At 43.0% G+C, this 21,608-nt stretch overlaps 1 protein-coding gene across 2 annotated transcripts in view; it reads right to left on the reverse strand.

Annotated features, from left to right (window-relative positions):
- The window catches only part of KCNK10 (potassium two pore domain channel subfamily K member 10), a 187,520-nt gene that overhangs the window by 33,880 nt on the left and 132,032 nt on the right, over positions 1-21,608 (reverse strand). For both annotated transcript variants that reach the window (XM_089663110.1, XM_089663109.1), the window contains exon 4: positions 18,078-18,238. In XM_089663110.1, the coding sequence (XP_089519236.1) occupies positions 18,078-18,238 (161 nt within the window). The remainder of the gene's footprint in view (positions 1-18,077; positions 18,239-21,608) is intronic.

A 21,608-nucleotide genomic window follows, 5' to 3' on the forward strand; every position in this document is an offset into this window, starting at 1 on the left:
AGACAACGTACACAGACATACAATGTATCCAAACAACGTACACAGAGATACAATGTATCCAGACAACACACACAGATATACAATGTATCCAGACAACGTACACAGACATACAATGTATCCAAACAACGTACACAGAGATACAATGTATCCGGACAACGTACACAGATATACAATGTATCCGGACAACGTACACAGACATACAATGTATCCGGACAACGTACACAGATATACAATGTATCCGGACAACGTACACAGACATACAATGTATCCGGACAACGTACACAGACATACAATGTATCCGGACAACGTACACAGATATACAATGTATCCAGACAATGTACACAGATATACAATGTATCCAAACAACGTACACAGATATACAATGTATCCAGACAACGTACACAGATATACAATGTATCCGGACAACGTACACAGATATACAATGTATGCAAACAACGTACACAGATATACAATGTATCCGGACAACGTACACAGACATACAATGTATCCAGACAACGTACACAGACATACAATGTATCCGGACAACGTACACGGATATACAATGTATCCAAACAACGTACACAGACATACAATGTATCCGGACAACGTACACAGACATACAATGTATCCAGACAACGTACACTGATATACAATGTATCCAGACAACGTAAACAGATATACAATGTATCCGGACAACGTACACAGATATACAATGTATCCAAACAACGTACACAGACATACAATGTATCCGGACAACGTACACAGACATACAATGTATCCAGACAACGTTCACAGACATACAATGTATCCGGACAACGTACACAGATATACAATGTATCCAGACAACGTAAACAGATATACAATGTATCCGGACAACGTACACAGATATACAATGTATCCAAACAACGTACACAGATATACAATGTATCCGGACAACGTACACAGACATACAATGTATCCAGACAACGTACACTGATATACAATGTATCCAAACAACGTACACAGATATACAATGTATCCAGACAACGTACACTGATATACAATGTATCCAAACAACGTACACAGATATACAATGTATCCAGACAACGTACACAGATATACAATGTATCCGGACAACGTACACAGATATACAATGTATCCGGACAACGTACACAGATATACAATGTATCCGGACAATGTACACAGACATACAATGTATCCAGACAACGTACACTGATATACAATGTATCCGGACAACGTACACAGATATACAATGTATCCAGACAACGTGCACAGATATACAATGTATCCAAACAACATACACAGACATACAATGTATCCAGACAACGTACACAGATATACAATATAATATATAGTCTCAAAGCATAGCTGAGGAGATCTTTACATTACTTACGGACAATTCTGCTAAGATGACAATGATTTCTATATAGAATACATACTTTATATAGTATATTCTGTACATCATACTGCTCCTAATTCTCAATGGGAATCAATGGGAGGCATGCTGCATCTGATCCTCACCCCACCAATGTCGGCTATACCATGTACAGTATAACATTGGGAAGAGCTGCTGGATTTTTCAATCTTTTTAATACAAAATATATGAAAAATATTTTTAAAAAATACATTTTCATGTATACTGTACGTCTTTAAAAATACAAATCTACACTTTTGGAATTCATTTACAAATATATGTAAAAATATATGTTAAAATTACTTTTTTATATGTTAAAAAAAATCTGAATAATATATTTAAAAAAATATATTTTTAAAAAAAATATTTTTCATATATTTTGTATTATATAAAAAATGCATTTCAACATTCAGTATATATATATATATATATACAAGTGAAACTAAAAAAATTAGAATATCGTGCAAAAGTTCATTTATTTCAGTAATGCAACTTAAAAGGTGAAACTAATATATGAGATAGACTCATTACATGCAAAGCAAGATAGTTCAAGCCGTGATTTGTCAGAATTGTGATGATTGTTGCTTACAGCTCATGGAAAACCCAAATCCACAATATCAGAGAATTAGAATATTACATGCAATCAATAAAACAAGGATTGTACATAGAACAATATCGGACCTCTGAAAAGTAGAAGCATGCATATGTACTCAGGACTTGGTTTGGGCCCCTTTTGCAGCAATTACTGCCTCAATGCGGCGTGGCATGGAAGCTATCAGCCTGTGGCACTGCTGAGGTGTTATGGAAGACCAGGATGCTTCAATAGCGGCCTTCAGCTCTTCTGCATTGTTCGGTCTCATGTCTCTCATCTTTCTCTTGGCAATGACCTATAGATTCTCTATGGGGTTCAGGTCAGGCAAGTTTGCTGGCCAATCAAGCACAGTAATCCCACGGTCATTGAACCAGGTTTTGGTGCTTTTGGCAGTGTGGGAGGTGCCAAGTCCTGCTGGAAAATGAAGTCAGCATCCCCATAAAGCTCGTCTGCGGAAGGAAGCATGAAGTGCTCCAAAATCTCCTGGTAGATGGCTGCGGTGACCCTGGACTTAATGAAGCACAGTGGACCAACACCAGCAGATGACATGGCTCCCCAAATCAACACAGACTGTGGAAACTTCACACTGGACTTGCAGTGTGTGTCTCTCCATTCTTCCTCCATACTCGGGGTCCTTGTGCCTCTCCATTCTTCCTCCATACTCGGGGTCCTTGGGCCTCTCCATTCTTCCTCCATACTCGGGGTCCTTGGGCCTCTCCATTCTTCCTCCATACTCGGGGTCCTGGGGCCTCTCCATTCTTCCTCCATACTCGGGGTCCTTGGGCCTCTCCATTCTTCCTCCATACTCGGGGTCCTTGGGCCTCTCCATTCTTCCTCCATACTCGGGGTCCTTGGGCCTCTCCATTCTTCCTCCATACTCGGGGTCCTTGTGCCTCTCCATTCTTCCTCCATACTCGGGGTCCTTGGGCCTCTCCATTCTTCCTCCATACTCGGGGTCCTTGGGCCTCTCCATTCTTCCTCCATACTCAGGGTCCTTGGTTTCCAAATGAGATGCAAAAGTTGCTCTCATCAGAAAAGAGGACTTTGGACCACTGAGCAACAGACCAGGTCTGTTTTTCTTTAGCCCAGGTAAGACGCTTCTGGCGTTGTTTGTTCAGAAGTGGCTTGACAAGAGGAATACGACATTTGAAGCCCATGTCCAGGATCCGTCTGTGTGTGGTGACTCTTGATGCACTGACTCCAGCCTCAGTCCACTCCTTGTGAAAGTCCCCAACACTTTTGAATGGCCTTTTCCTGACAATCCTCTCCAGGCTGCGGTCATCCCTGCTGCTTGTGCACCTTTTTCTTCCACACTTTTCCCTTCCACATAACTTTCTATTAATGTGGTTTGATACAGCACTTTGGGAACATCCAACTTCTTTTGCAATTAGCTTTTGAGGCTTTCCCTCCTTATGGAGGGTGTCAATGATGGTTTTCTGCACAACTGTCAGGTCAGCAGTCTTTCCCATGATTGTGATTCCTACTGAACAGACTGAGAGACCATTTAAAGGCTCAGGAACCCTTTGCAGGTGTTATGGCTTAATTATCTGATTAGAGTGGGACACTTTGAGCCGAGAATATTCCACCTTTTCACAATATTCTCATTTTCTGAGATTGTGGATTTGGGGTTTTCATGAGCTGTAAGCCACAATCATCACAATGATGACAAATCACGGCTTGAACTATCTTGCTTTGCATGTAATGAGTCTATCTCATATATTAGTTTCACCTTTTAAGTTGCATTACTGAAATAAATTAACTTTTTGAGTTTCACCTGTATATATATATATGCTGCATGTTGAAATGCATTTTTCACATATTACAAAATATATGAAAAATATTTTTAAAAATATTTTTCATATTTTTTGTAATACAAACACATTTCAACATACAGTGTATATATATATATATATATATATATATATATATATATATTTATTGAAATATATTTCGAAATATATTGAATATGGCCAAGATTGTAGTAGGGAAGGATATTTTTAAAATATATTTCAAATATATTTCTCTTCCATATGGGTTTCCAGTAAGGAGTTGGCACTTATTGTGATCTGGTATTCTGGGAGCACCACACGTTCAATTTTGGGTTTGGATTGCTCTGAAGGCCTTATTTGGACCCTGGGAGTGGTCTTTATTTATTTATTTAAACTGGTTGTTTGGGGTTTTTTTTATAAATTTTCATACTTTTGGATTGGTTTTTCACAATTTATTTATGGTTTATGACTATGTCTATGGATTTCTATTAACATGTATAAGAATTATATGATGTTTTGTGAATTCACTTTTATTCACATATTTTATTTGAGATTACGTACCTTTTGGGCTCGTTTACACATGCTTCAAAATGTGGCATTGGAAACACTTTTTTAAAAGCACTCTGAATGCCAATCAAAGCCCCTGTCACTAAATAAAATGGAAAGCTTACAGTTCTGTTTACACATTGTATTTGTTTTGCTTCACTTCAAAAATGATACCCATGTTGCTTTCTTGGTGCTTCAAAGCATCTTCAAAGCCTTCATAGAAGTCTATGACAACATTTTGCTAACAGCACCTGCAGCTTTTTAGAGGCTTTTATTCAGATTTAGCTCCGCTCTGTTTTGTAGATATTGCAGGTATGAGATATCCCAGGACAAACTGGGAAATCAACAAGTTAACCCGTAAAGACGTCACCAGCAGTCACTTCTGGTTCATGGGTATATATTCTGGGAGTGTCTGGTGCAGACCTCACATTTGGAGCGCAGCGAGGAGCAGCAGGAAGGTGAGTGGGGTTCAGACTAGAGCAGAGCAACTAGCGGATGGCACACATAGTGTGCAGCATGGAAATCCTATAAAGGAAGCAAAGCCGTGACCAGACAGAGAGGACTGAGCAGCAGAGGATCAGCAGAGCTGGGGGGACAGGAGCAGGAGAAACTAGCAATGTCATACACGGTGAGCAGCATGGGAGCAATATAGCAGGAGGTGAGTGGGGACCAAAGAGAGAGGAGGATCAGCAAACCAGAGGATCAGCAGAGCTGGTGGTTACTACTGAGTGGGAGATCAGCAGAGCTGGGGGTTACTACTGAGCGGGGGATCAGCAGAGCTTGAGGTACTACTGAGCAGGGATCAGCAGAGCTGGGGGTTACTATTGAGTGGGGATCAGCAGAGCTGGGGGTTACTACTGAGCGGGGATCAGCAGAGCTGGGGTTACTACTTAGTGGGGATCAACAGAGCTGGGGGTACTACTGAGCGGGGATTAGTAGAGTTGGGGGTACTACTGAGCAGGGATCAGCAGAGCTGGGGTTACTACTGAGCAGGGATCAGCAGAGCTGGGGTTACTACTGAGTGGGGATTAGTAGAGCTGGGGGTTACTACTGAGCGGGGGATCAGCAGAGATGGGGGTTACTACTGAGCGTGGATCAGTAGAGCTGGGAGTACTACTGAGCTGGGAACAGCAGAGCTGGGGGTTACTAATGAGTGGGGATCAGCAGAGCTGGGGTGTCAGGAATCTAGGAATGACCAGAAAGGTGTGGACTGACACAGGAAAACGCAGGTTTCAGGTATAGTATAATAATACAGTTTATTATTAGCCACCCAGATATATATATATATATATATAAACGCACAGTGAGCAAACCAACCTTCCACTAATCTTAGGAGGTGCAGGAATACAGTCGTAGTCAGGGCTGGAGAGGTGGAACGGTCAGGCTGGCCGTAGGGTTCTGTAATGACCGTTTGGTGGTACCTCTAGCGGTCCTCAGGACAGGATTCCCCAGGGCGCGGAGTCTAAGTCCCAGTCTGCTTATTCACCAGGGCCCCTGATGGTGGGGATGGACTTGGAGCAGACAGGAACCAGGTCGCGGCCCCTGAGTACACCTGCTAGTGGTAGAGGGATCCGCCACAGGTATGTGCAGGTAGAAAGCCTGATGTGAAGAGGCAGAAGGTGTGAGCAGGGACGGCTGGATCCGTGCAGGATGGATGGATGGCAGAGTAGTTAGCGTGGTCAGAAGGGCCAGGTCAGCAACGTGCGGGCAGCAAGGTACCAAAGGAGCAGGCAGAGAATCGTCAGGGTCATAAGCTGGGTTCAGTAACTCACGGGCAGCGCGGTACAGGGGATCAGGCAGAAGGATGGTCAGGCAAGCCAGGGGTTCAACAGGAGACGGTCAGCAAAGGTCAGGATCAAGCAGGGTCAGCAACGAAGCAGAAACACAGGATACCAGGTACAGAGGCTCATGGGAAAACATACACCAAGGCCCAGATCACAGGCCTGGTCATACCTTAAATACACCTTTCTGCAATCAGCCCCAGGTTTGGCTGATTGCAGAAGTGAGCTTCTGGCTTCTGAGAGCACCCGCTGGTCAGCTCTGGTACTGCAGCCCACACGGCAGGTGAGTCCCACCACCAGTGCTGAGTCCATTCCTGACATGGGGGTTACTACTGAGTGGGGGATCAGTAGAGCTGGAGATTACTACTGAGAATGAGATCAGCAGAGCTGGGGTTACTACTGACTGGGGGATCAGCAGAGCTGGGGGTTACTACTGAGTGGGGGATCAGCAGAGCTGAGGGTTACTACTGAGTGAGGGATCAGCAGAGCTGGGGGTTACTACTGAGAGGGGGGAACAGCAGAGCTGGGGGTTACTACTGAGTGGAGGGAACAGCAGAGCTGGGCTTACTACTAATTGGGGCATCAGCAAAGCTGGGGTTACTACTGAGTGGGGCAACAGCAGAGCTGGCGGTTACTACTGAGAGTCAGATCAGCAGAGCTTGGGGGTACTACTAATTGGGGCATCAGCAAAGCTGGGGTTACTATTGAGCAGAGAATCTGCTGAATAAGGGTACTAATAAGCTGGGGATCTGCTGAATGGGGGTATTACTGAGCTGGGGTTCTACTAGGTCCCTTTAAAACAAATTAAAAATCAACACACACAGGGCATTTGCCAAACTTCATTAAAGCTTCAAAAAAGCACTACTAAAGCTTCACTGAAACATCACCGATGCATCGAAAACACGTAAAAAAGCGTGTTGATGCAGTAGGCGCTTTCATGTGTGTTAAAGTCAAAGCGAGTGTAAATAAGGCCTTTTGAGTATTATTTTGTAGTTTTCCAGTATCCAGATCTGCTGCATTCTTACGGTACACCCAGCGCATGCGATTTCTAGATTTAAAGTATTTGTATAGACCTGACATTGGAGTGAGTTTGTTTCATGTGATCAGTTTAGTAATGTATATGGGTTTTTTTTCAAGTTTTATTTTTTAGCACATAAAAAAATAATACAATGCAATAATCGTTATCTGATACTGAATGAGTGTACAAGAATAAACCATCACCAATATAATTAAAACATATTTAAAAACATCTTAAATTCTTTGAATCTTATTTCATTTAATTGGTTTTAATATCGATTTTTTTTTAAATTAGTTTTTACTGTCTTAAAATGAATTAAATGAAATATAATACATGAATATATATAACATAAATCATTTTAAGATTGATTTTTGCGTTCATTAGTTTTAACTCAGCTTTTACTAGGTTTAAATGATATCATTGATAGTTTACATATACAATTCTGTTCTCAAAACCACACAAAAATTGAACTTTGTCTATTAAATTGTATATATACTGTATATATATATATATATATATATATATATATATATATACAGTGGGGCAAAAAAGTATTTATTCAGCCACGAATTGTGCAAGTTCTCCCACTTGAAAAGATGACAGAGGCCTGTAAATGGCATCATAGGTAGACCTCAACTATGAGAGACAAAATGAGAAAAAAAATCCAGATAATCACATTGGCTGATTTGGAAAGAATTTATTTGCAAATTATGGTGGAAAATAAGTATTTGGTCACCTACAAACAAGCAAGATTTCTGGCTCTCACAGACCTGTACCTTCTTCTTTAAGAGGCTCCTCTGTCCTGCACTCATTACCTGTATCAATGGCACCTGTTTGAACTTGTTATCAGTATAAAAGACACCTGTCCACAACCTCAAACAGTCACACTCCAAACTCCACTATGGTGAAGACCAAAGAGCTGTCGAAGGACACCAGAAACAAAGTTGTAGACCTGCACCAGGCTGGGAAGACTGAATCTGCAATAGGCAAGCAGCTTGGTGTGAACAAATCAACCGTGGGAGCAATAATTAGAAAATGGAAGACATACAAGACCACTGATAATATCTCTCGATCTGGGGCTCCACGCAAGATCTGGGGTCAAAATGATCACAAGAATGGTGAGCAAAAATCCCAGGACCACACAGGGAGACCTAGTGAATGACCTGCAGAGAGCTGGGACCAACGTAACAAAGGCTACCATCAGTAACACACTACGCCGCCAGGGACTCAGATCCTGCAGTGCCAGACGTGTCCCCCTGCTTAAGCCAGTACATGTCGGGGCCCGTCTGAAGTTTGCTAGAGAGCATTTGGATGATCCAGAAGAGGATTGGGAGAAAGTCATATGGTCAGATGAAACCAAATTAGAACTCTTTGGTAGAAACACAACTCATCGTGTTTGGAGGAGAGAGAATGCTGAGTTGCATCCAAAGAACACCATACCTACTGTGAAGCATGGGGGTGGCAACATCATGCTTTGGGGCTGTTTCTCCGCAAAGGGACCAGGACGACTGATCCATGTACAGGACAGAATGAATGGGGCCATGTATCGTGAGATTTTGAGTGCAAACCTCCTTCCATCAGCAAGGGCATTGAAGATGAAACGTGGCTGGGTCTTCCAACATGACAATGATCCCAAACATACCGCCCGGGCAACGAAGGAGTGGCTCCGTAAGAAGCATTTCAAGGTCCTGGAGTGGCCTAGCCAGTCTCCAGATCTCAACCCCATAGAAAACCTTTGGAGGGAGTTGAAAGTCCGTGTTGCCCAGGGACAGCCCCAAAACATCACTGCTCTAGAGGAGATCTGCATGGAGGATGGGCCAACATACCAGCAACAGTGTGTGCCAACCTTGTGAAGACTTACAGGAAACGTCTGACCTCTGTCATTGCCAACAAAGGATATATAACAAAGTATTGAGATGAACTTTTCATATTCACCAAATACTTATTTTCCACCATAATTTGCAAATAAATTCTTTCCAAATCAGCCAATGTGATTGTCTGGATTTTTTTTTTCTCATTTTGTCTCTCATAGTTGAGGTCTACCTATGATGTCAATTACAGGCCTATGTCATCTTTGTAAGTGGGAGAACTTGCACAATTGGTGGCTGACTAAATACTTTTTTGCTCCACTGTATATATACACATATATATGTATATATACATACATACACATAAAATAAACATATGTTTTTATATATATATTTAAAAACACACAGAAATTGAACTTTGTCTATTTAATTGTGTGTGTGTGTATATATATATATATATATATACAGTCATGGCCGAAATTGTTGGCACCCTTGATATTTCTCCAGGAAATCATGTATTTCTCACGAAACGTATTGCATTAACACATGTTTTGCTATACACATGTTTATTCCCTTTGTGTGTATTGGGACAAAACAAAAAAAGGGAGGAAAGAAAGCAAATTCGACATAATGTCACACAAACCTCCAAAAATGGGCTGGACAAAAGTATTGGCACCCTTTCACAACTGCGGATAAATAAAAATGTTACAAGCATGTGATGCTCCTGTAAACTCACCTGGGGCAAGTAACAGGTGTGGGCAATATAGAAATCACACCTGAAAGCAGATAAAAAGGAGAGACGTTCACTTAACCTTTGCATTGTGTGTCTGTCTGTGCCACACTAAGCATGGACAACAGAAAGAGGAGACGAGAACTGTCTGAGGACCTGAGAACCAAAATTGTGGCAAAATATCAACAATCTCAAGGTTACAAGTCCATCTCCAGAGAACTAGATTTGCCTTTGTCCACAGTGCGCAACATTATCAAGAAGTTTGCAACCCATGGCACTGTAGCTAATCTCCCTGGTCGTGGACGGATGAGGAAAATTGATGAAAGATTGCAACGCAGAATAGTCCGGATGGTGGATAAGCAGCCCCAAACATGTTCCAAAGACATTCAAGCTGTCCTGCAGGCTCAGGGAGCATCAGTGTCAGCGCGAACTATCCGTCGACATTTAAATGAAATGAAACGCTATGGCAGGAGACCCAGGAGGACCCCACTGCTGACACAGAGACATAAAAAAGCAAGACTACAGTTTGCCAAAATGTACTTGAGTAAGCCAAAAGCCTTCTGGGAAAACGTCTTGTGGACAGATGAGACCAAGATAGAGCTTTTCGGTAAAGCACATCATTCTACTGTTTACCGAAAACGGAATGAGGCCTACAAAGAACAAAACACAGTACCTACGGTAAAATATGGTGGAGGTTCAATGATGTTTTGGGGTTGTTTTGCTGCCTCTGGCACTGGGTGCCTTGACTGTGTGCAAGGCATCATGAAATCTGAGGATTACCAAAGGATTTTGGGTCGCACTGTAGGGCCCAGTGTCAGAAAGCTGGGTTTGCGTCCAAGATCCTGGGTCTTCCAGCAGGACAATGACCCCAAACATACGTCAAAAAGCACTCAGAAATGGATGGCAAAGAAGCGCTGGAGAGTTCTGAAGTGGCCAGCAATGAGCCCAGATCTAAATCCCATTGAACACCTGTGGAGAGATCTTAAAATTGCTGTTGGGAAAAGGTGTCCTTCCAATAAGAGAGACCTGGAGCTGTTTGCAAAGGAAGAGTGGTCCAAAATTCCGGGTGAGAGGTGTCAGAAGCTTATTGATGGTTATAGGAAGCGACTGATTTCAGTTATGTTTTCCAAAGGGTGTGCAACCAAATATTAAGTTAAGGGTGCCAATACTTTTGTCCAGCCCATTTTTGGGGTTTTGTGTGACATTATGTCATATTTGCTTTTCTGCCTCTGTTTTATATTTGTTCCAATACATACAAAGGGAATAAACATGTGTATAGCAAAACATGTGTTAATGCAATACCTTTTTTGTGTGAAATACTTGATTTTCAGGAAAAATATCAAGGGTGCCAACAATTTCGGCCATGACTGTATATATATATATATATATATATATATATATAAAAATATATATATATATATATATATATATATATATATATATATATATATATATATAAAATAAATAAATAAATAAATATATATATATATATATATATATATATATATATATATATATAGTAACTATATATAACATTATAATTATATATACTATATTTTTTTATATTCATTTATATATATATATATAAAAATAAATGAATATAAATATATATATAAATAAATAACTATATATATAAAATAAATATATATATATATATATATATATATAAAATAAATATATATATATATAAATATATATATAGTAAATATATATATTATATATATATATATATATATATATATATATACACTATTTATAATTTTATTATAAACATTAAATATATTTTACATATTTTCAAATTTACATACCAAGACTGATTGTGCTACGTGTCACAAACATAAAATGAGTGAAAGTAGATGTCTCAATCGTAGCTGCACCCACTAAATATCACACACAAATATATAAATATTAAATCATCAAACAAAAAAAACTGTGTAGCGCTACCCACCAACATACAGTGCATATATGAGAAATAACTGAAAATGAACATAAAAGTCCATCAATATGTTCACAGTCCATAGCCGACGGAAAATCCAGTGCAAATGAAACAGCCCAAAAGATCCCACTAATAAACAAAATCTTCACCGCTTGTGTGCACCGACATTCACACCCTGCTTACCAGATTCTCAGACCTCAGAGAACGGAGGTCTGGCTACACATTGAGGGACAAAACCCAAATGGATGGATCAGAACGACATAGGTACTCCCAACAGATAAAACTGGCTCCGGATTATATTCATAGCAAACAAGAAAGAGAAGGTCTTTCATAGAGTAGTACTTAAAATGGCCACATTTATAGTTTCACCACAGATAATCTCCGTTATACTCTGTTGTCCCAGTGATGACATCCTAATGGACGAAACGCTTTGGGTGGAGCTACGCTTGTGACATCATCACACCACTCGTGGCATTGGTCGGGAATAAGAGAGATTGTAATGTCGGTATATGTTCTACACTTGTGAGTAGCTTTTTTATTTTAATAAAATGTGGCGGTTTTAACCACTTCCCGTCCGGCCCATGTATATAAACGGCCAGACGGGAGCAGTGCAGGGGCGGGTGGCCATTTATAAACGTCCTCCCCACTCCCACCTTGTGTGCGCTCCCTGGGAGCACGCAGCACCACGATCTGGTGTCCGCTGTGTCCTCCAGACACAGTGGAACACTGATCGTTGTATGCAGGGGCGGACTGGCAACTCATGGGGATAGGGGATCATGGGGCCCCTGTGTCCTTGCCCAAACTCAAAAAAGCCTATGAAAAAGGTACCAGGGGCATCTCATGGGGCCCCCTACTGACCCCGGGCCCTCGGGCAGTGCCCGAGTTTCCAAATGGTCAGTCCGCCCCTGGTTGTACAGGACCTCTGTGCGAGGTTCCGATTCATGTGATCACTGATTGGCCAATCAGTGATCACATGAAGAGTAGTAAGCAAGATGTCACTTCTGACATCATTACTTACTACGTGTGAAATCTGTGAATGATCACAGAGATCACAAGATACAGGGCTATTCACAACAGCCTTGTAACATGTGACAAGCTGTGACCAATCACAGCTCACTCAGTATTTCTCAATGACTGCAAGAATGCAGCCAGAGAGAAGGAGAAATAATTGCTTTTACAGCCTTTATGGGTGTAAAAGTGATCAGTGTAAAAAAAAAAAAAAAAAAAATCTTCATCACCCCCCACAAGTAGTACAGTGTCACCATGGTGACACTGTACTGCTAGGGTGATAGTATGTAAAAACAAAAAAAACATAAAAAATAATATAAAAATAATATAAAAAAATAAAATAAAAATGTAAAAAAACAAATTAGAAAAATTTAACTTTTTGGTTATAAACTGATTTGGGTTATTTTTTTGTTTACTAAAAAGATAATTGAATAAATTTTGGCCAAGATTTATGAAGAAAGATCATTTATTTGCAAAATTTTATAAAACAGTTTTTTCTAAATTTTTGGACTTTTTCATTTATATAGCAAAAAAAAAATCCCAGTGGTGAATAAATACCACCAAAATAAAGTTTTATCTGTCTCAAAAAAATACTAAAAAATTCATATGGGTACAGTGTTGCATGACCGCGCAATTGTCATTCAAAGTGTGATAGCTCTGAAAGCTGAAAATTGGCCTGGGCAGGAAGGGGGGGAAAGTGTCCGGACAGGAAGGGGGTGAAAGTGTCCGGACAGGAAGGGGGTGAAAGTGTCCGGACAGGAAGGGGGTGAAATTGTCCGGACTGGAAGGGGGTGAAAGTGTCCGGACTGGAAGGGGGTGAAAGTGTCCGGACTGGAAGGGGGTGAAAGTGTCCAGACTGGAAGGGGGTGAAAGTGTCCGGACTGGAAGGGGGTGAAAGTGTCCGGACTGGAAGGGGGTGAAAGTGTCCGGACTGGAAGGGGGGGAAAGTGTCCGAACTGGAAGGGGGGGAAAGTGTCCGGACTGGAAGGGGGGGAAAGTGTCCGGACTGGAAGGGGGTAAAAGTGTCCGGACTGGAAGGGGGTGAAAGTGTCCGGACTGGAAGGGGGTGAAAGTATCCGGACTGGAAGGGGGTGAAAGTGTCTGGACTGGAAGGGGGTGAAAGTGTCCGGACTGGAAGGGGGTGAAAGTGTCCGGACTGGAAGGGGGGGAAAGTGTCCGGACTGGAAGGGGGTGAAAGTGTCCGGACTGGAAGGGGGTGAAAGTATCCGGACTGGAAGGGGGTGAAAGTGTCTGGACTGGAAGGGGGTGAAAGTGTCCGGACTGGAAGGGGGTGAAAGTGTCTGGACTGGAAGGGGGTGAAAGTGTCCGGACTGGAAGGGGGTGAAAGTATCCGGACTGGAAGGGGGTGAAAGTGTCTGGACTGGAAGGGGGTGAAAGTGTCCAGACTGGAAGGGGGTGAAAGTGTCCAGACTGGAAGGGGGTGAAAGTGTCTGGACTGGAAGGGGGTGAAAGTGTCCGGACTGGAAGTGGTTAAATACTACACTATGAGAGACCTTCTTCTTGTTTGCTATTAATATAATTCGGAGCCAGTTTTATCTGTTGTCTGATCCATCCATCCATCCATCCATTTGGGACAACAGACAGACGGCAATAAAAACCTCGGTGTTCAAAGGGGAAAAGCAGAATGTATAAAGACCAGATTCCATTATATTCATACTTTTATGTGATAAAATACGACATGTTTCGGGATTCTCATTTCCCTTCATCAGGGATTGGTACTAAAGAACAAAGCAACGGCTGCCTCTCTTTAACCCCTTCACGCCAGCACCTCCCGGCCCATTAAAGGGCTTCTGACGCCGGGAGGTGGGGCGGGGTTTAGGGTCATGTGACCGCCATGATTGACTGTCATGGCAGTCACATGATCGGAAAGGTCCCAATCGCAAGGAGAGATCGGGACCTTTCTGTGGGGCACCAACACATGTTCCAGGAGCGCGCTGTCTCAGCACACGTTTGTGCGCAAATATGCAGCCGTTCCGCGTCAAGGCCCAACCACCGAGAGGCTGCATATTTGTGTACGCCCAGCGAGCAGAGGTTAATCATACAGAACATTGCAGAATCAGATTTGTAAACCTGACCCGTTTTTGTGGTTTTCATCGCCTTCCTCAGGGCTGAATGAAGTGCAATGTTGGTAGGCATCCCGTAGGCAGTCATGTAATAGTCAAGTGTGAGCACTAGTCAGGGCTGCTGTAAGAAACCACAGGGCCCCACACAGCCAACCATGCAGGGCCCCACCTTCCAAAAAAACACAGTTTACTATGCTTCTATTATGAATGTACACAGTTAGTGATTGGTACCAATCACTCATTGTGTTCATTCGGGAAAGGAAGGGGGCTGGTAAATGTGATGTATTTACTGGACCCTTTCCCCATCCTGAAAGATCTTATTGTGTGCTTGCAGCTGCTGAAAGGAGAGGAGGGAAACTGGCAGCACTGCGGGGGTGAGCCTGGGCAGCACGGGGGTAATTACTGGAACCGATCCCCTGTATGGCTCTCTCTGCAGCTGTTGAAAGGAGAGGAGGGAAGCTGGCAGCACTGTGGGGGTGAGCCTGGGCAGCAGGGAGTAATTACTGGACATGATCCCCTGTATGGCTCTCTCTGCAGCTGCTGAAAGGAGAGAAGGGAAGCTGGCAGCACTGTGGGGGTGAGCCTGGGCAGCAGGGGGGGTAATTACTGGAACCGATCCCTTGTATGGCTCTCTCTGCAGCTGCTGAAAGGACAGGAAGGAAGCTGGCAGCACTGCAGGGGTAAGCCTGGGCAGCAGGGGGGGGGGGTAATTACTGGAACCGATTCCCTGTATGGCTCTCACTGCAGCTGCTGAAAGGAGAGGAGGGAAGCTGGTACCACTGCAGGGCTAGGCGCAAAAAGGGGGCCTGGGCAGCAGGGGGGGTAATTACTTGAACCTATCCCCTGTATGGCTCCCCCTGCAGCAGCTGAAAGCCAGCAAGAGGAAGAGGAGAAGAAGGCAACTTTCAGCTGCTGCAGAGTTCCAGTAATTACCCCCTCCCACCATACCAATCACCCTCCCTGCCTATATCCGATTCACCTGCCTGGGCCCCCCTGCCAGCCTGGGCCCCATACATGAGGACTGGTGGTACCCCCTTATCCACGGCCCTGGCGCTAGTAGAAGAGTTCTTGTAGCATGCACTTACAATCAAAATCTGAGCAGAGTGGTCACTTCATGGGGGCTTATTAGCCATGACATCCCTGCTGAATCTCTGTGTTGGAACAATTCTACAATGTAAACTCTGAAGATGCTCAGATGATGGCTACAAAAGTGGGGGGGTGGGTTACGTAGTGTGGATGGGGGGGGGTGCCTAGACAAGTGCACTTGTCCTTCAAAAATGAAGATAATTAATAATACTAGTAATAATGATAATGAATTAATAATATACTTTGAATGTTCATAGACAAAGGGATTCAGGAATTCTTCATTGCACTCGGAATGCTTCACATAGGCCTCATTAAATATACATCATGCTTCTGCTCATTAAGATAACAGGCTCAGCTGGAATCCACAGTCCCAATAAGACACTCAGGGGCCAATTCCGCCTAATGAGAGGCCACCAGGAGAAGAGAAGAAGAATGCCACGAGCTTAAAGAAGAATTCCATTTATGGATATTGTATATATAGTAACATTGGTCCAGTTGGAAGTTGTACAGTACACACTATGCAGGATTCCTCTAGAGCACGGGTGTCAAACTGGTGGCCCTCCAGCTGTTGCCAGACTACAAGTCCCATGAGGCATTGCAAGATTGACAGTTACAAGCATGACTCCCAAAGGCCGAGGCATGATGGGACTTGTAGTTTTGCAACAGCTGGAGGGCCACCAGTTGATACAAGAAGTGCCATCATCAAGGATACAGAGGAAAGGTCTTCTTATTGGTGGGACTTTTACTGTACAATTCTATCGAATGGCAAGCTTGATGGTGTGGCTGCCACACTTTGTATTGTATCTTGTCTGTTTTAAGATGGTAAAAATAAAAATCGCATGTTCTTTTAACCACTTGCCAACCGCAGATAGCCAAATGACAGCTACACAGCGGCCGGCCAGTTCTGGGAGGGTGTCCTCCCAGAGCACGCTCTCCTGCGCACCCCCGGGGGCACGCACCTGGCGATCTCCGTGATCGCTGTGTCCTACGGACACAGCTGATCACGTGATGTGGTAAAAGGCCAATCACAGTGGCCTTTTACCACGTGATCAGCCGTGTCCAATGACACACTGATCACCGGGAAATGCAATTGCCAGTTCTCGACTGCACTTTCCTCACGCTGTCAGAATGTGAGGAAAGTACTGCCGAGAACCGGCAGTTGTCAGAGCAGGGATCGGCACTGATCATCAGTGCCCTGATGATCGGTGCCCAGCATTGCCACCCACCAGTTCCGCCCACCTGTGCCCAGCAGTTCGCCCACCTGTGCCCAGCAGTGCACCCACCTGTGCCACCCAGCAGTGCCACACACCTGTGCTCAGAAGTGCCACCTACCTGTACCCAGCAGTGCACCCACCTGTGCCACCCAGCAGTGCCACACACCTGTGCTCAGAAGTGCCACCTACCTGTACCCAGCAGTGCCACCCACCTGTGTCCACCCACCTGTGCCCACCAGTGCCACCCACCAGTGCCCATCAGTGCAGCCCAGCAGTGCTGCCAGTCAGTGCCACCAGTCAGTGTCCAGCAGTTGCGCCAGTCAATGGCTAGCAGTGCCGCCAGTCAGTGCCCAGCAGTGATGCCAGTCAGTGCCACCTATCAGTGCTGTCTATCAGTGCCACCTATCAGTGCCGCCTCATTAGTGCTGCCTATCAGTTCCACCTATCAGAGCCCATTAGTGCTGCCTATCAGTGCCCATCAGTGCTGCCTATTAGTGCCCATCAGTGCTGCCTCATTAACGCACATCAGTGAAGGAGAAAAATTACCTGTTTGAAAAATGTTATAATAGAAACAAAGAAACTTTTTTTTTTCCAATTTTTTGCATTTTTTGTTTATAGCGCAAAACGTAAAGTGCCCAGCGGCGATTAAATATCACCAAAAGAAAGCTCTATTTGTGAGAAAAAAATGAGAAAAATTTCATATGGGTACAATCTTGCATGACCGCGCCATTGTCAATCAAAGTGCGACAGCACTGAAAGCTGAAAATTGGCCTGTTAAAGAAGGGGGTATAAGTGCCCGGTAGGCGAGGGGTTAAACTGTTGAATTGTCAAGCTTGCCATTTGTGCCCTTAAAGTCCCACCAATAAGAGGACCTTTCCACTCATTCTAGGACAGGATCACCAGCTGAAAATAAAGGAAAAAAGCTTAAAGTAAGAAAACGAAAGCAGCCTCCACATCCGGGAACTCTGAGGCTGCAACATCTTTTTTAGGTTTACATACACTTTAAATATGGGAAGTCCCACCGTTCCCTGGTGGCGCCTATCAATGGAAGTGTCACCTTCCTAATGCCGTCATTGAATGCTGATTCTTACCCTGAAAACCTTCTCGACTCTTGCAATGCTCTTCCCAAAGATGGTGCCCAGCTGATCCCCAATTCCAGCCAATAGGAAACCAAAGAGTGGAATTCCAAATATCGCATAGAGGATGCAAAATATCTTTCCTCCTTCTGTGCTCGGCGCTATGTTCCCATAACCTGTCATGGAGGGCAGAATGGAATTAGAACATTCAGTATACAAATACAGTTTATATAAAATCATAAACAAAAAAATAGGAAGACCAACTACTCCATATTGTCCAATTTTAGTATATTTAAAGCCTAACTCAATTAAAAACTGCTTTCTATGCTTCAATTTGTGAATGAACAGGAAGCTGGTCAGCACAGGGCTCTTCCCATTCATTCACTGTCCAGTGCAGCTCAAGCTGCAAAGAAAAGGGATTGGGGAATCCCTGTCCTCAGTCCCCTTTTCTGTCTCAAAAGTGAGATATCAGGGGTCTGTTTAAAGCCCTGATATTTCACCAAAGCCCCCAATGGGGCTCCTAAAAAATTAAAAAAAAAAAAGTCATATTGTAAAAAATTAAACCCCTGATATTTCACCAAAGCCCCCAAAGGGGATCCTAAAAAATTGTAAACAAAAAGTCATGTTGTAAAAAATTAAACCCCTGATATTTCACCAAAGCCCCCAATGGGGCTCCTAAAAAAATGTAAAAAAAAAAGGTATATTGTAAAATATTAAACCCCGGATATTTCACCAAAGCCCCCAAAGGGGCTCCTAAAAATAGTAAAAAAAAAGGTCATATTGTAAAAAATAATTTAAAAAATTGCAATAAATAAACAAAAAAATTAAACAAAAATACAACTACTGCTACTGGGTGTGTGTGTGTGGAGGGGGGGGGGGGGACACTAGCAAAAAACAATCGTAAATGTTGGAATGTTTATTTAGAGAAAAAATGTTTTAATACATTTTAAAATGATTGTTTACATTTACTTATAAGAGTGTGTGTGCCTATGCGTGTATGTATATACAGTATATACAGGGGTTGGACAAAAATATGGAAACACTACATGATTTGCAGGTTTGAAAGAGACACGACATGTTTCGCATTGAAAGTGGAAGTGATGTCAGAGCTTATTGAGCTTCAGCCTGGGTTCACATACATGCGATGCAGTATATCGCATGTGATTTGCAGAGGAACCGCACCGCATTCCTGTGCAAATCACATGCGATTTGTGTGCGGTGCGATTGGAGCTAGAATCGGATCGCATGGATATTCACACCTAAGTGATCCGATTCTGCGCATCGCACAGCATTTTGCGGACTGCTTTCGGGGTGTTGTTAACTTAACATACACACCCTCAGCGGTTCGCATGAACGGGGTGCGATTCTGATGCGGTGCGGAATTTGCACAGAAAATGCTGCAAATTCCGCACCGCATCAGTGGGAAGCAGGGCTCAAAGAGGGCAAATTGTTGATGCCAATTACCTGGTGCCTCTGTGACTGAAGTTGCCAATATACAGTTGTGTTCAAAATAATATCAGTCAGACATCACTAACCGGATCAATCACTGTTTTTGGTAGAAATGATATTTCTACATGGCAAATAATTTCCTAGCAGGTGTAGTAGAGTAATAGAAATCCAACAGACCCAACAGTCATGACATGCATGCTGCTGATTCTGTGTCATTGAATCACTCATTGAAAGGGGCGTGTTCAAAATAATAGCAGTGTGGAGTTCTATTAGTGAGGTCATTCATTCTTTGAAAAACAGGTGGCAGTTATTGCCCTTATTTAAGGAAGGAAGGCAGCAAATGTTGTACATGCTGGTTACAGTGCATTTCTCTCTGAAATTCTGAGGAAAATGGGTCGTTCCAGACATTGTTCAGAAGAACAGCGTACCTTGATTAAAAAGTTGATTGGTGAGGGGAAAACATATAAAGAAGTGAAGAAAATGATCGGCTGCTCAGCTAAAATGATCGCAAATGCTTTAAAATGGCAACCAAAACCTGAAAGACGTGGAAGAAAGCGAAAAACTACCATTCGAATGGATAGAAGAATAGCCAAAATGGCGCGGACTCAGCCAACAATCAGCTCCAGGAAGATGAAAGAAGGTGTGACGTTCCCTGTGAGGACTGTTACAATTAGAAGACGTCTATGTGAAGCCAAGCTATCTGCAAGAAGTCCCCGCAAAGTCCCACTGTTGGAAAAAAGATGTGCTGAAGAGGTTACAATCTGCCAAAGAGCACACTGACTGGCCTAAAGAGAAATGGCGCAATATTTTGTGGACTGATGAAAGTAAGATTGTTCTTTTTGGGTCTAGTGGGCGGAGACAGTTTGTCAGACGACCCCCAAACACTGAATTCAAGCCACAGTACTCTGTGAAGACCGTGAAGCATAGTGGTGCAAGCATCATGATATGGGGATGTTTCTCATACTACGGTGTTGGGCCTATTTATCGCATACCAGGGATCATGGATCAGTTTGAATACATCAGAATACTTGAAGAGGTCATGCTGCCTTATGCTGAAGAGGAAATGCCCTTGAAATGGGTGTTCCAACAAGACAACGACCCCAAACACACCAATAAACGTACAACATCTTGGTTCCAGACCAACAAGATGGACGTTATGGAGTGGCCAGCCCAATCCCCGGATCTTAATCCAATAGAAAACTTGTGGGGTGACATCAAAAATGCCGTTTCTGAGGCAAAACCAAGAAATAGAGAAGAACTGTGGAATGTGGTCCAATCATCCTGGGCTGGAATACCTGATCACAGGGGCCAGAAGTTGGGTGACTCCATGCAACACAGATGTACAGCAGTTCTCAGAAACAGTGCGACTACAACCAAATATTCATGAAGTCATTCAAAGGAAAGCAAAATCTTCAAACATTTCTCAGTTTATATAGTGAATGTTTGAGTTTGTAAAAAAGAATACAAACACTGCGATTTTTTTGAACCGTCTAATATTCACTTTTCTTCCATTTTTTTAGAGGAACAACACAAATTTGATATATTTTTCTTCATGTTTTGATTTGGAATAGAATGTGTCGTGTTCCCAATGCATTTGTGTGGATGGAAATAAAAGCTATTAGAAGGATTTTCAGCATTATTCACTTTTTTCAACACACTGCTATTATTTTGAACACAACTGTATTTCCGGTGTCACAAGGTGCAGCATCAAAGGTTATATACAGTTATGGGAAAACATCGTGTGATAAGTATAAGCTCAGTCCACATGGTCAATTGACCGAAAGAGACAAAAGGACACTGCGCACGATAGTGACCCAGAACAAGGAAACAACTGCTGCAAAAGTGACTGCAGAGCTCAGTCTTAGTCTTCCAGAGCCCGTGTCCACAAAACCTGTGCGGAGGGAACTTCATGAGCAGAACATCTACAAGCGAGCTGCAACTGCCAAACCACTAGTGACCGATATTAATGCTCACAAGAGGAGAGAGTAATGCAACACCCATAAATTGTAGACTATTGATCAACAGAAGACTGTAATATGGTCTGATGAATCGAGCTTCACACTGTTCTCAACCACTGGTGGCACGTGTGGCGAACAC

Source organism: Staurois parvus, unplaced genomic scaffold (genome assembly GCF_062004578.1).
Source record: "Staurois parvus isolate SC_StPar_1 unplaced genomic scaffold, SC_StPar_1.0 ptg001627l, whole genome shotgun sequence".
NCBI lineage: Eukaryota > Metazoa > Chordata > Amphibia > Anura > Ranidae > Staurois > Staurois parvus.